We start from the raw sequence: 14,701 nt of genomic DNA on the forward strand, positions 1-14,701 counted from the left end.
TTGGTGTTTGCGTTGAGCATAGACATGATTGGATTATGTTTATCGCCATACGATTATTCATTTAAGGAGAATAATGGTTACTCTGTTTATTTGAATAATACCTTCAATGGTCTTGCACCTAAAATGAATGGTTTATTGAATCTCGATCGTAGTGATACACATGTTCATGCCAAAAGATATAAGATAGTAATGATAGTACCACATACTTGTGGCACAGCCATTTGAGTCATGTTGGTATAACACACATGAAGAAGCTCCATGTTGATGGATCATTGGACTCACTCGTTTTTGAAAAGATTGAGACATGCGAACCATGTCTATTGGTAGATATGCATGAAGAAACTCCATGCAGATGGATCGTTTGGACTCACTTGATTTTGAATCACTTGAGACATGCAAATCATACCACATGGGCAAGATGACTGAAAGGCCTCGTTTTCAGTAAGATGGAACAAGAAAGCAACTTGTTGGAAGTAATGCATTTTGATGTGTGCAGTCCAATGAGTGCTGAGGCACGCAGTGGATATCGTTATGTTCTTACTTCATAGATGATTTGAGTAGATGCTAAGTATATTTACTTGATGAAACACAAGTCTGAATTATCGAAAGGTTTAAGTAATTTCAGAGTGAAGTTGAAGATCGTCGTGACAAGATGATAAAATGTCTATGATATGATCATAGAGATGAATATCTGAGTTACGAGTTTGGCACACAATTAAGATATTGTGGAAATTGTTTCACAACTAATACCGACTGGACCACCATAGTGTGATGGTGTGTCTGAACATCATAACTGCATCCTATTGGATATGGTGCATACCATGATGTCTCTTATCGAACTACCACTATCGTTTATGGGTTAGGCATTAGAGACAACCGCATTCACTTTAAATAGGGCACCACACAATTCTGTTGAGACGACACTGTATGAACTATGGTTTAGAGAAACCTAAGCTGTCGTTTCTTAAAAGTTTGGGGCTGCGATGCTTATGTGAAAAAGTTTCAGGCTAATAAGCTCGAACCCAAAGCGGATAAATGCGTCTTCATAGAATACCCAAAAATAGTTGGGTATACCTCCTATTTCAGATCCAGAAGCGAAAGTGATTATTTCTAGAAACGGGTCCTTTCTCAAGGAAAAGTTTCTCTCAAAAGAATTGAGTGGGAGGATGGTGGAGACTTGATGAGGTTATTGAACCGTCACTTCAACTAGTGTGTAGCAGGGCACATGTAGTTGTTCCTATGGCACCTACACCAATTGAAGTGGAAGCTTATGATAGTGATCATGAAACTTCGGATCAAGTCACTACCAAACCTCATAGGTCGACAAGGATGCGTACTACGTTAGAGAGGTATGTAATCCTGTCTTGGAAGTCATGTTGCTAGACAACAATGAACCTACGAGCTATGGAGAAGCGATGGTGGGCTCGGATTCCGATGAATGGCTCGAGGCCATAAAATCCAAGAGAGGATCCATGTATAAAACAAAGTATAGACTTTGAAAGAACTACTTGATGGTCGTAAGGCTGTTGGGTGCAGATGGATTTTAAAAGGAAGACGGACAATGATGGTAAGTGTCACCATTAAGAAAGCTCGACCTGTCGTTAAGATGTTTCCTGACAAGTTCAAGGAGTTGACTACGATAAGACTTTTTCACTCGTAGCGATGCTAAGAGTCTGTTGGAATTATGTTAGCAGTTAATGCATTATTTATGAAATCTTGCAGATAGGATGTCAAAACATTGTTTTCTATGTGATACAACCAGAAGGTTTTGTCAATCCTGAAAGATGCTAACAAGTATGCAAAGCTCCAGCAATCCTTCTAAGGACTGGAGTAAGCATCTCGGAATTGGAATGTACGCTTTGATGAGATGATCAAAGATTTTGGGTTTATACAAAGTTTATGAGAAACTTGTATTCCCAAAGAAGTGAGTGGGAGCACTATAGAATTTTTGATGAGTATATGTTGTTAACATATTGTTGACCAGAAATGATGTAGAATTTCTGGAAAGCATGCAGGGTTATTTGAAAAGTGTTTTTCAATGGAAAACCTGGATTAAGCTACTTGAACATTGAGCATCAAGATCTATAAGGATAGATAAAAACGCTTAATAGTACTTTCAAATGAATACGTACCGTGACAAGATTTTGAAGGAGTTCAAAATAGATCAGCAAAGAAGGAGTTCTTGGCTATGTTACAAGGTGTGAGTATTGAGTAAGACTCAAGACCTGACCACGGCAGAAGAGAGAGAAAGGACGAAGGTCGTCCCCTATTCTTTAGACGTAGGCTCTACAGTATGCTATGCTGTGTACGGCACCTGAAGTGTGCCTTGCCATGAGTCAGTCAAGGGGTACAAGAGTGATCCAGGAAGGGATCACATGACAGCGGTCAGACTTATCCTTAGTAACTAGTGGACTAAGGAATTTTCTCGATTATGGATGTGGTAAAAGAGTTCGTCGTAAAGGGTTACGTCGATGCAAACTTTGACACTAATCCAGATGACTCTGAGTAGTAAACCGGATTCGTATAGTAGAGCAGTTATTTGGAATAGCTCAAAGTAGCGCGTGGTAGCTGCATCTACAAGATGACATAGAGATTTGCAAAGCACACATGGATTTGAAAGGTTCAGACCCATTGACTAATAAACCTCTCTCACAAGCAAGATATGAACAAACCCCATGGGTGTTGGATTCACTACAATCACGTAGTGATGTGAACTAGATTATTGACTCCAGTGCAAGTGGGAGACTGTTGGAAATATGCCCTAGAGGCAATAATAAAATGGTTATTATTGTATTTCCTTGTTCATGATAATTGTTTATTGTTCATGCTATAATTGTATTAACCGGAAACCGTAATACATGTGTGAATACATAGACCACAACATGTCCCTAGTAAGCCTCTAGTTGACTAGCTCGTTGATCAATAGATGGTCATGGTTTCCTGACCATGGACATTGGATGTCATTGATAACGGGATCACATCATTAGGAGAATGATGTGATGGACAAGACCCAATCTTAAGCGTAGCACAAGGTCGTGTAGTTCGTTTGCTAAAGCTTTTCTAATGTCAAATATCATTTCCTTAGACCATGAGATTGTGCAACTCCCGGATACCGTAGGAATGCTTTGGGTGCACCAAACGTCACAACGTAACTGGGTGGCTATAAAGGTGCACTACAGGTATCTCCGAAAGTGTCTGTTGGGTTGGCAAGAATCGAGACTGGGATTTGTCACTCCGTATGACGAAGAGGTATCTCTGGGCCCACTCGATAATGCATCATCATAATGAGCTCATTGTGACTAAGCAGTTGGTCATGGGATCATGCATTACGGAACGAGTAAAGTGACTTGCCGGTAACGAGATTGAACGAGGTATTGGGATACCGACGATCGAATCTCGGGCAAGTAACGTACCGATTGACAAAGGGAATTGTATATGGGATTGCTTGAATCCTTGACATCGTGGTTCATCCGATGAGATCATTGTGGAACATGTGGGAGCCAACATGGGTATCCAGATCCCGCTGTTGGTTATTGGCCGAAGAGTTGTCTCGGTCATGTCTACATGATTCCCGAACCCGTAGGGTCTACACACTTAAGGTCCGATGATGCTAGGGTTATAGGGAAAGTTTGTACGTGGTTACCGAATGTTGTTCAAAGTCCTGGATGAGATCCCGGACGTCGCGAGGAGTTCCAGAATGGTCCGGAGGTAAAGCATAATATATAGGAAGTGAGGTTTTGACCACCGAAAGTGTTTCGGGCGTCACCGATAATGTATCGGGACCACAGGAGGGTTCCGGGGGTCCACCGGGAAGGGCCACCAGCCCCAAAGGCTTGCATGGGCCAAGAGTGGGAAGGGACCAGCCCCTGAGTGGGCTGGTGCGCCTCCCACGAGGGCCCAAGGCGCAGCTAGGAGGAGAAGGGGGGAAACCCTAGGCGCAGATGGGCCTAAGGCCCACCCTAGGGCGCGGCCCCCCTCTCCCCCTCTTAGCCGCCCCCCTCCATCCCATCTAGGGCTGCCCCCTAGGGGTGGGAACCCTAGAGGGGGCGCACCCTCCTCCCCTCCTCCTATAAATAGTGGGGGTTTTGGGGCTGCCCAACACACGAGTCTCTCTCCCTCTTGGCGCAGCCCTACCCCTCTCCCTCCTCGTCTCTTGCAGTGCTTGGCGAAGCCCTACTGGCGTGCCATGCTCCTCCACCATCACCACGCCGTCGTGCTGCTGCTGGACGGAGTCTTCCCCAACCTCTCCCTCTCTCCTTGCTGGATCAAGGTGCGGGAGACGTCCCCGGGCTGTACGTGTGTTGAACGCGGAGGCGCCGTTGTTCGGCGCTTAGATCGGAATCGGCCGCGATCTAAATCGATGCGTGTACGACTCCACCAACCGCGTTCTTGTAACGCTTCCGCTTAGCGATCTTCAAGGGTATGAAGGTGCACTCCCTCTCTCTCGTTGCTAGTATCTCCTAGATTGATCTTGGTGACACGTAGGAAATTTTTGAATTATTGCTACGTTCCCCAACACCTTGATTGAGGCAATGTCGTGTAACTACCGCCGACCCACTCGTGCTGCTCCGGGGGAAACCCTAGGTTCTGGTGTTCCAGATCTGACGATGGCGGCACCGCGGTGTCGTTTCTCTCTTGAGTGCATCGTTTGCGGAGCAGCGTTCGAAGTCAGAGGCAGGAGGTGGAGCGGTTTCGTCTTGCACGGAGCTTCGGTGGTGATGTCAAGTCATGCCTGACCGACAGGTGCTACTCTTTGTCATGCCTGGTCGGCAGGTGCTACGCACGACAGATCTTCCAAGGACTTCAAGCTGTGTCGGCTGGTGATACCTAACAGCATGGGGCTGAGGTGTATCAGTGGCGACCGCGATGTGCTCAGCTGTTTGCGCGCAGGGAGGAGGTGCCGTTTGGCGCCGTGGTGGCGTCGACGATAGCTAGACCAAGCAAGGTTGATGCATCAGTACAGTTCTGAAGATGGAGCGGTGGCAGTTGGCGGCGGCGGCCTCTGAGAGCACGCCGGACCAGTGTGTGCCCCAGACCCGGCAAGAGGCTAGGTTGGGGTCTCAGGTCTTAGATGTTAGGCTTGGCTGCGATGTCTGTTTGGTATTAGGTCCAGACTATCTGCGCCCCTTCATCAATTGGATAGGTATAGCAACAGTTTGTTGCTTAGACGGCGGCTTTAGTCTGACTTTTGTATGATTTTGTAAGGTCTTGTGAGAATAATTAATAAAGTGACCGTATGCATCGCCCAGATGCAGAGGCCGGGGGTCATCCTCCTTTTCTAAAAAAATAAAGGTCGACCCTATGGGATGACAAAAGTACAGGTCCTGCGGTGGCGTCCTGTATATATAATGTAATTAGTGCTAGCTCATTGGTTGTAGTTTCTTAACCTTGACAAGTCTTTGCAGGATATGCAGGCTGATCTGCTGGTACAGTGATGATTTCACCTGCTTTAATTGATATGCATATTTATCTAGTCTGGAACGAGTTGACATAAGAAAGTACACGCGACAAAATAATATTACAGGACACAAACTCACTAAAAAGTAATCACTCTGCTAGCTGTATATTTCCCCCTTTTTTTCATCAAATCAGTTGGTCCTCACATCTCGTGATGGCATGTGTTGTCGCAGGGGTAGGCGCAGTCGATGGCCCTCACTTCAGCCCGGCCGAAGTACCAGTCACCCACAGATTTCCAGATCGCCTGTGCACGCACGCAAGAACAACACAAAAACATGAGGTGAAGCGATGATGATGAAACTTCAAAATTCAAGTCATGGCTAATAGGTACCTTGTTTTGAATAGAAGGAGAGCCATATGCATTCCAAGTGGCCAGGTACTCGGACTGGTCGTGAGTGAAGCACGAGTTTATGAAGAACCCGTTCCTCCTGGAACGGGAGACGCCTAGCACGGTGCCCACCATCTGGTCCCTGAAAGCTGCACTCATAGGTATAGATTGATACTCAGAATTCGAATCATCGTTTGTTTTGTACGTTGCTAAATTAATCCATGTATATGTATATGCCTGCATACCTTGCAAGAAGTTCATTTGGAATGCGTTGCAGGCTAAACGACTGGACTTGCAGGCTCGCCAGGCGCGGCCGGGGTCGGCTCCGTCCGGGGCCAGGCTTTCCCGAATCTGAATTGCCTTTGCTATTTTAGTGTCAGTATGGGTGTGTGGACAAACATTGTCAACACAACACACACAACAAAAAGGCCTAGGCTTGGATGATATCAGGTCTATACATAGATAGCTTCCTACCTGCCAGGCATCGTAGGCTGCATTCAGCACGAAGATTGGGGTATTTATGCCGCCGATTACATTCTGCGGGAAGAAGCACTGCATGCATGTGCACATGAGCTCTTGATGAGTTCATATTAGAGAATTCAACGCCTAGGATGCATGTGCATGGATACAAATGAAATGAGCGCTATGTATAGTGTATTCACGTTACGCACCGAGGTGGCGTCGAGATGACTGGTGCAACTCCTGGGCAGGTTCTGAGCCACCCCATGCGTGGCTACGACGCCTCCGAAGTAGTATCTCAAGGTATGCCACCCAGCGACGTTGACGCTGCATGCATGTATATGCCGGGTGAACATACAATGATAGACCGATGCACTTCAATATTCACATTGGATGGTAGTAAGTTCTGCATGGATGTGTACTACGTACGCGTCGAGGAAGAATCCTGCGTCGGCGAGGCACTTGACAGTGGTGCCCCGTCCGGCGAAGACGGCGCCGAACTGGTCGCAGTGCAGCACCACCGCCAGGGCCCCGGCCGAGCTTCCCGTCAGCAGCACCTGATCCGCGGAGGACATCCCCATGGCGAGGAGGTGCTGGATGGCGGCGTTCCATATGCGCTGGCCCCGGAAAAAGAGCCCCGAGCCCGCGTCATAGCCTTCGCCGGCGAAAGACGCGCCGTCGCAGTAGCGGATCACCACCTGGTTCCAGCTGTAGAAATCTGATAATGCATGGGGCACACACACACATAGTAAGTTTGACTTAGAATAAACCTAAAACTTCAAATATTTTGAAACGGAGGAGGGAATATGCACGAACCAGGGTTGTCGAGGGGGCTGGAGCTCAAGATGCCGCCGAAGTAGATCTGCTTGTTCATTAGATTCGATGAGCCGAGGCTGCTCGCCTTGCGGTACAGGCACGACCCCACGCTCTCGCACCATGAGCCTCCCTGCGTGCAGCATGTTGTTCCATCGGTTGATTTGGTGAAATGCATCACATATGCTCAGACACAACATGCATGTCTTTATATATGTAGAGTATGTACCTGTAGGTGGATGATCCAACGGTTCTTCCCTGCACCGGAGCCCGGATCCATGTGGTAAGCCGGCGGCGTCCCATCCAAGCACACTGCACATCATTTACATATATGGTGCAGTTACTTATGGATCATACTAGCCACGCGTATAATTTGTTTTTCATTTTATAAATAACGTGTCAATCCAACAGATCGTCCGCCCTTGTTCCGAGAAAATTAGCAGCCTAACAAGAAAATGACCAGGTACGGAAAAAAACAAGAAACTGACCAAGTTATGAAAACATTGTAAACTTAATTACCTATGGCATTTATATAAATTTATCAAAATCATGCAGGGCACAGAAGACATGACACAAGCCGTGGTCACGGATTGTGCCGTTCCAGACTCGTAAATCTCAAGATGATATGCCGGCTCAGTCCCTCAGAGGTGCTCATAGGCATAGGGTGTATGTGTACATAGGGGTAAGTGTATGCACATATGTATGAGCGCCTGCGTCTGTTCTAAAAAAATAGTCGTAAGAATCAAGGAAACTATTAGGTTGTTTGGAAGATTGCAAGATCTAATATCATTGAGCAGCATAAGAAATGCCTGATAAGTGTTGAATTTGCAGGATTTCATATAGAATACTGTACAAATTTAAATGATTTGATAGTAGTTTTCTTAGGGAGAATATTGTGGTAGTTAATGTGCAATTAAATGTGAATTTGTAAGGATCCAACAAATTAAACAGTAGTAATCGTGTGCAATTGAACACAAGATATCATTACCTGTGGGGATATTAATGGCACATTGCACGTTCATATTTCGTAGGATATGTGCTAGAGATCTGTTGTGCACGTCTACCCCTTTGGGCGTTTTTATATGGTATATATAGATATAAATAGATAGAGACAGAGTGCAGAAACTGCCTGAACCACTTGAATTTTAATCTGGTGCAATTTTTGCAAATCAAAATGTTGAAAGTAGATTTTCCACGTAAGGTATATGAAAATCGAGAAGGTTGGGTCTGTGGTGCTGGTTTTCACCTGATTTCCTTTTTTTGTAAATAATTGGCTTGGCAATTTTTGTTTATTTTTTTATGCAATGACAGTTCTTGCCACACTTGCTTGAAAAAAGAGTTACAAAATCCGAATATTTGCTGCTTATATGTCTTTCTGTTTGAGGTCACTAGACGTACACGTACGTGTGTTTGAAAAGGAACAGCTAAGACATGCGTGTTCTAGCACTCACCAATCCCTGGGCCAGCAAACATGCATGATATCTAACGGACAATCATGACGACATAGAATTTCCACCGAGGTCTAAAACCCCTCCAAACCGGTGATGTTTGGACAATTTTGACATGATCAAAAAGTACTAAAGGTTAACTCAAAATTGTTATAATCGTATGTACATGTACATACCGGCTCCCATGGCGACGGCGGACGTGAGGAGGGTCATAGGCACTGGTACGCCTGGCGCCCCGGCAAGGCGCCTCATACCACCACGGCTCTTGTTCCCGTCGGCCGCCGCCTGCGCGTTTCGGAGGAGGACGAAAACCACAAGAAAAAGAGCCCAAAGCTTGGTCATCCCGATCTTCTCCTCCATGTGCTTCACCTATGGAAATGGATGCTCACGACTCTCTCCCTGGCACCCAGAAATATATATATGCCACTCGAATTAATTGATGATTGAGCAGTTACAAGTGCATATATACTATATTGATATTGTATCCAAACACCGCATGAAGAAATCAACCTGGTCAAGGAAAAATAGGTAGGTATTAAATGCAGCAATCGCGTGCATGCGTGCGTCCAATGTATACCTGCCTACTACTACGTGGAGATCTGGCAGAGAATGAATGTCATGGCACACCGCCTCGGGGCCTAGCTACAATTCTGCTTACATTTCCTTCTGTATATGTGCCAATTTTTTCAGCACAAAATTTCAAGAAGGGGAGCTCCAAGATATATGTCTCGTACTAGAAAGTGGAGACGGTGAGAATTTAGTATGCTCTTCACCTTCTCAATCTTTCGTTTAACCCCATTTGCAGGATCTGCAGTAAATGTATGCGCATAAATCAGTGATTGACAAAAAAAAGGAACAAACATCTATACTCTTTGGGTACTATGTTTGTTAGGCTGGTCACAATGGGCAAGAATATAAGCTAGTAACTTACACACTTCCCTAGACTATGTTACTACCTCCATAGTGGGTAGGAACATCTATGTAGTGTCATGCAACGATGTATTTATTAGGTTATAGACTCATTGTTTTTTGGAGTGTGTGATGTTCTGGTAACTTAGCTAGTTACCACAAGCACCTCTCTCTTCATTAAATATGTGCCACATAAGCAAAATTGTATTGGAGTTTGTGATGTCACTTCTAAGTTCCTCCTCATTGTGACCAGCCTTAGGAAACTGAAGAGCAAATTCTTGGCCTCTGCTGCAAGAGGGAAGTATGCTGAGTTTCTACGGGCAAAAAAAACAAATCCTAGACGATCAGCGGTCAAGCACCACTATGGAAAGGCACGGAGAGGTGATCTCACCTCAGTTCGATGCTCCGTTTCGTCGGTGCAATTTGAAGGCTGTGAACGAACAGCCTGACAAATGCGAGGAAAACGGCATGCCGCTCCTCCTGGCGAGCGAGCTTCTCTGGGCTAAGCAGTTGCGAGAGCGGCAACTTCCACTCCTCCCTGTGATGGATATGCCTGCGACTACAACAGTGAGAAAACGGAGCTCTGGGTGAAGAGAGGGAGACGGCGACAGTGAGGATGGAAGGAGGAATCGTAGAGCTAGCGGGGGAGAGGAGAGGTTGCGTGAGAAGAGGAGAAACAGACAGGGGATGGCGGCATCTAGGGAAAGGAAGACGCGTACACCGGTGCAAGCGAGACAAGAGCCAGAATAAAACAAACATGCCCTCACCAGCCCCTTCTGCCCACATGGCATGGCCCATCGCTCGCCCTACCGTTCGTTGTTGAAGAGTGTTTTTCTCTCGCTAGTACAGTAAAAAGTGATGAGGTAGGTAGCGCAAGCGAGCGCCCTTAGCGCGACACTTATTGTGTTTGATAACCGATGAGCTACAAATTGAAAGATGGAGAGCAGAGCATTCAACAACCAAACCAAAATGGACGCCACAATGTTCATCCAAATAAATATTTGGGTTGATGGTATCATAAGTATAAAACTAGAAATATGTAAGACTTATTTCATTTCATTATTGTATACAATTTAAAAATATTTATCAAACTACAAGCAGCATAAGAGAAATGAGTAGGCCTTCCCGGAAACCCCCGAGTCACTAACGTAAACAAAGTAGAAAAGGCACCAATTTCTGTACCGGTTCTGGAAGAGCGAAGAAAAAAAAAGGATATTTTATTAATGGGAACAACGAATTGTTTATAGTTGCTGTGATATAAATAATTATACTCATCCGAGCCACAGGAACATGCAACTAAGCATTTTTCCATGCAAGTTTCATGTTGAGGTGAACATTTTCTTATACGTAGTTGTTATGTGTTGAGGTGGCATATTGGCATATTACTCAGTGAGGATCACCTTAATTATTTAGAATTTGTATCCTTTTGTCATAAGACGCATGCACATGTCAACCAGTAAGGCTGTCGCTAGCATGTTGTAGTACTACCGCGTAACTAAATATAAGACGTTCTTGCAATTCAAATTGATCTGTAAAAACGTCTTATATTTAGTTACAAAAGAAGTACCTTACAATTTGGCGCGTCTTGAACCAACCTATGGTTGGATGGTTAGGAGGACATTGGTCTTTCAGCCACAAGGTTTCAAGTCGCATTATTTCTAGATTTATTTCCTTCCTTCCGGCGATGTGCGTTCATTGGGAGGACACGTCCCCTTCAACTACTAAGGCGTCAGTGGTAATTTCATCAATCTCAAGATGAAGTGCCGGCTCAGTCTTTCGGAGGTGCTCATAGGGATAGGTTATATGTGTGTGCGTTCATAGGGGTGAGTGTAGGCACATACACATGAGAGTTTACGTCTGTATTGTGTTAAAAAATCGGCGCGCCGTGTATTGATCTGTCTACTAAGGCCTTGTATAATGAGAGGTACTTAGAGAATGTGCTTAGAGAAATAAACCAGGCTTTCCTTAAGCACCGGTACTTATTTGTATAGGGTAGACGCTTAACTAAGCATCTCTCCTGTAGAAATAGACACCGGTGCTTCAGAAAAACACGGTTTATTTTTCTAAGCACCTCTCCAAGCACCTCCCATTGTACAAGGCCTAATAAGCTAATTAAAAAAAAATCTAGTAAGTTTTGGTGCAAGATCGATGCTATTGGGGGCATGCTGCTAGGGTCATTCTTGAACTTTTTTCGGTCTTTTTTAGTTTGCATATTAGTTTTATCTGAAGTCAAAGTATCTTTATTTTGATCAAATTTATAGACAAAAGTATCAACATTCACGATGCCAAATCAATATTATTAGATTTGTTATGAAATGTAGTTTCATACTCTCTCCGTCCTAAGATAAGTAACTCAACTTTAAAATTTTTGACTAGACACAAACCTAATACCCAGAGTAAAACAGACTAGTTTTTGTTGTGGTCACGAATTGGGTCAATCCTGTTCACATACGTCGCGTGTGGCCTATATATGAAACGTAACGACGGGTGAGATAGGCCTTCACGAAACCCTGCCGCCGATCGAGAAAGGAAACCCTAAGCTAAGACAAGACAGAACCACATGATGGATCCCAAACGTGTCTGTAAAAGCCGTGAGGCAGAGTTGCCGTGAGACAGAACCACATATTATCCTCCTCCACCTTCCTGCCAAGTCCGCCGGTCGGTTCCTAGCCGTCTGCAAGTCGTGGCACGGTGTCTTGTTTTGTTGGAAATATGAACAAATTACTACGAGATTTAATTCGAATAAACAGAAGATAAATCATGACCACATCAGCAGAGATTAAACTAATCATGCGAACTAGCATAGCAGATGAACATATCACATCTAGGGCACATACTAGAAGCATGAATTCTACCACGATCTCGAACACGAAGGATAGAATCACATACGGTGCAGCGGGTGCAGCACCGCCGGCGTTGACGTTGTCGCCCATGTCATCGAGGACGAGGTTGCCGAGGTCGGGGAAGAAGTCGTCGTTCGCGAAGTCGTCGCTGCCAGCAGTCGCGCGAGTGCGCTCCCCAAAAACCTGATCGCCCCTCTCCCGTACAGGATCACGAGAGGCGGGGTTCCGGAGGCCTGCTGTCCCTTCTCGCGGTGCACGCCGGAAGGAGGGATGGAGAAGACTTGCTTGGCGGCGCAATGATCTGGAACGGTGGTGAGAAACCATAGGAAGCGGCTGCGGCTAGGGTAGACGTCTGCCTGACTATATAGTGCGGGCCGGGTAGGTCGTGGGAGTAGACCCCATGTCCGAGTCGTCACGATCCAAAAGAATCGGAAACGGTTCAGTAATTAACGTGTCCGTTAATTATTAATTAATGACTCATTAATTTTCCCATGCAGCAAAAATATAGACAACGTGCATAGCTCTGTCCTCGTCTCGGCTCAATCCCGCAACCCGCGGCACGGCGCGTCGTGGCGTGGTGAGGCGAGCGAGGAGGAGGAGCGCGCGTATAGGTCTCCTCTTCTCATGCTCATACAAGTGGTAGAAGAGCTCACCTTATAAAGAGGTGCAACTCTCTCTCAACTTCCGAGGTGGGACTAAACTTTAGCCTCACTCACTCCACTCACATGTGTGCATGAATGGGCTAACAGAATTTCAGAATTTTAGTTGGGCTTTGGGCCAAAGGCCTACTACCAAAATTCCAACAATCCCCCACAAAGTCTCATTGGCACATCTCATCATTTAGTTCCAAAACATTGTTTTATATATCGGTGCTTAGTGGAGACTGTGAAGTTGAACTTCCACTTAGAAATTTATGCTACACTAGATCACAACTTGAATAGTGGACTATGCCTTGAACTACAAGTTTTCTGTGAAACTAGTTTCACACAAATTCTTGACCGATACTGGGCTGCCGCAAAGCTTCCCCGCGGGTGGAGCGTATACGTCATACTCCAGGGCCTTCCATGAATTTATTAGAGAACACCCAATTCTCACAGACTGCGATGTTAACAGTCAAATTCATATAGGTGTGTTCCTCAGAAGATGTTCTGCATGACAACATCTCTGCTTACCCGAATAAGCCACTTGGAACACATTAAGATAAGTATCAACCTGCCATGCAGATCAGGAGAGTATTGCATCTTCACGGAGTGGGATAATTAATATAGGGATACTCTCCTCCCAGCTGACCAACAGCTTGTCTCCCACTTCTACTTCACGGGATCTCCGATCACATAGAGTGGGTTACCACTATGGACAACTCATGCAGTGGGTCTCAAACCCATCTCCATCAATGCATTATCTATCACATTACGTGATAGACCCTTTGTGAAGGGATCTGCCAAGTTTTTCGATGTTTGGATATAATCCAACGTAATAACTCCGGAGTTCTTCAATTTTCTGACAGATTTTAGTCTCCTCTTCACATGCCTTGAGGACTTCATATTGTCTTGAGAACTATTTATCTTGACGATTATAGTTTGATTATCGCAGTTCATCAGGATAGGGGGTATTGGTTTTTCAACCATAGGTAAGTCCATCAAGAGTTCACGAAGCCACTCTGCTTCAACAGTGGCAGTGTCTAATGCTATGAGTTCTGCTTTCATAGTTGACCTCGTTAAGATGGTCTGCTTGCAAGACTTCCAGGAAACAGCGCCACCACCAAGTGTAAAAACATAACCACTTGTGGCCTTAATCTCATCAGTATCAGATATCCAGTTTGAGTCACTATAACCCTCAAGTATCCTTGGATACCCGGTGTAGTGAATCCCATAGCTCGCGGTGCCTTTCAAATAGCGCATAACTCTCTCAAGCGCATGCCAATGATCATCTCCCGGTTTTGACACAAACCGACTCAGCTTGCTCACAGCAAAAGAGATGTCAGGCCTCGTGGCACTCGCCAAATACATAAGCGAGCCAATAATCTGAGAATACCTCAGTTGATCTCTAGCAATCCGTCGATTCTTTCGAAGCAACACACTAGCATCATATGGAGTTGAAGAAGGCGTGCAGTCGCTATACCCAAAACGACTCAAGACCTTTTCCACATAATGAGACTGAAGCAGTGTGATCCCACCATTCTCATCTCTCAACAGCTTGATGTTTAAGATAACATCAGTTACTCCTAGATCCTTCATCTCAAAACAGCGAGATAAGAAATCCTTAACCTCCTTGATTAAATCAAGTTTGGTTCCAAAGATCAATATGTTGTCGACATACAGACAAAGAATAACTCCTTCGCCCCCACCATAGCGATAGTACATGCACTTGTCACCATCGTTTACTACAAAGCCGACAGCAGTTAATGTTCTTTTGAACTTCTCATGCCACTCCTTAGGAGCTTG

The 14,701-nt window shown here is 45.2% G+C and overlaps 1 protein-coding gene across 1 annotated transcript; it reads right to left on the minus strand.

Annotated features, from left to right (window-relative positions):
- Positions 1-5,453: 5,453 nt before the first annotated feature.
- LOC119297763 (pectin acetylesterase 3-like) lies at positions 5,454-8,865 on the minus strand. The gene is made up of 9 exons (XM_037575421.1): positions 8,682-8,865; positions 7,287-7,369; positions 7,061-7,190; positions 6,674-6,962; positions 6,457-6,571; positions 6,260-6,337; positions 6,031-6,136; positions 5,789-5,934; positions 5,454-5,701 (listed from the first exon to the last, which is right to left on the minus strand). Exons 1-9 carry the CDS (start codon positions 8,863-8,865, stop codon positions 5,600-5,602), a joined length of 1,233 nt encoding a protein of 410 aa, XP_037431318.1. The 3' UTR covers positions 5,454-5,599.
- Between the last annotated feature and the right edge of the window lie 5,836 nt (positions 8,866-14,701).

This window comes from Triticum dicoccoides, chromosome 5A (assembly GCF_002162155.2).
Source record: "Triticum dicoccoides isolate Atlit2015 ecotype Zavitan chromosome 5A, WEW_v2.0, whole genome shotgun sequence".
Taxonomy (NCBI): domain Eukaryota; kingdom Viridiplantae; phylum Streptophyta; class Magnoliopsida; order Poales; family Poaceae; genus Triticum; species Triticum dicoccoides.

What these genes read in the sequence shown, in the direction of transcription:
- LOC119297763 (XM_037575421.1), bottom strand. Translation starts at nt 8,865, where the DNA reads ATGGAGGAGAAGATCGGGATGACCAAGCTTTGGGCTCTTTTTCTTGTG. An exon ending in CAGCCCCCTCGACAACCCTG is followed by an intron (nt 6,963 to 7,060) that starts GTTCGTGCATAT and finishes ATGCATTATCAG; the next exon opens with ATTTCTACAGCTGGAACCAG. An exon ending in CCAAATGAACTTCTTGCAAG is followed by an intron (nt 5,935 to 6,030) that starts GTATGCAGGCAT and finishes CTATGAGTGCAG; the next exon opens with CTTTCAGGGACCAGATGGTG.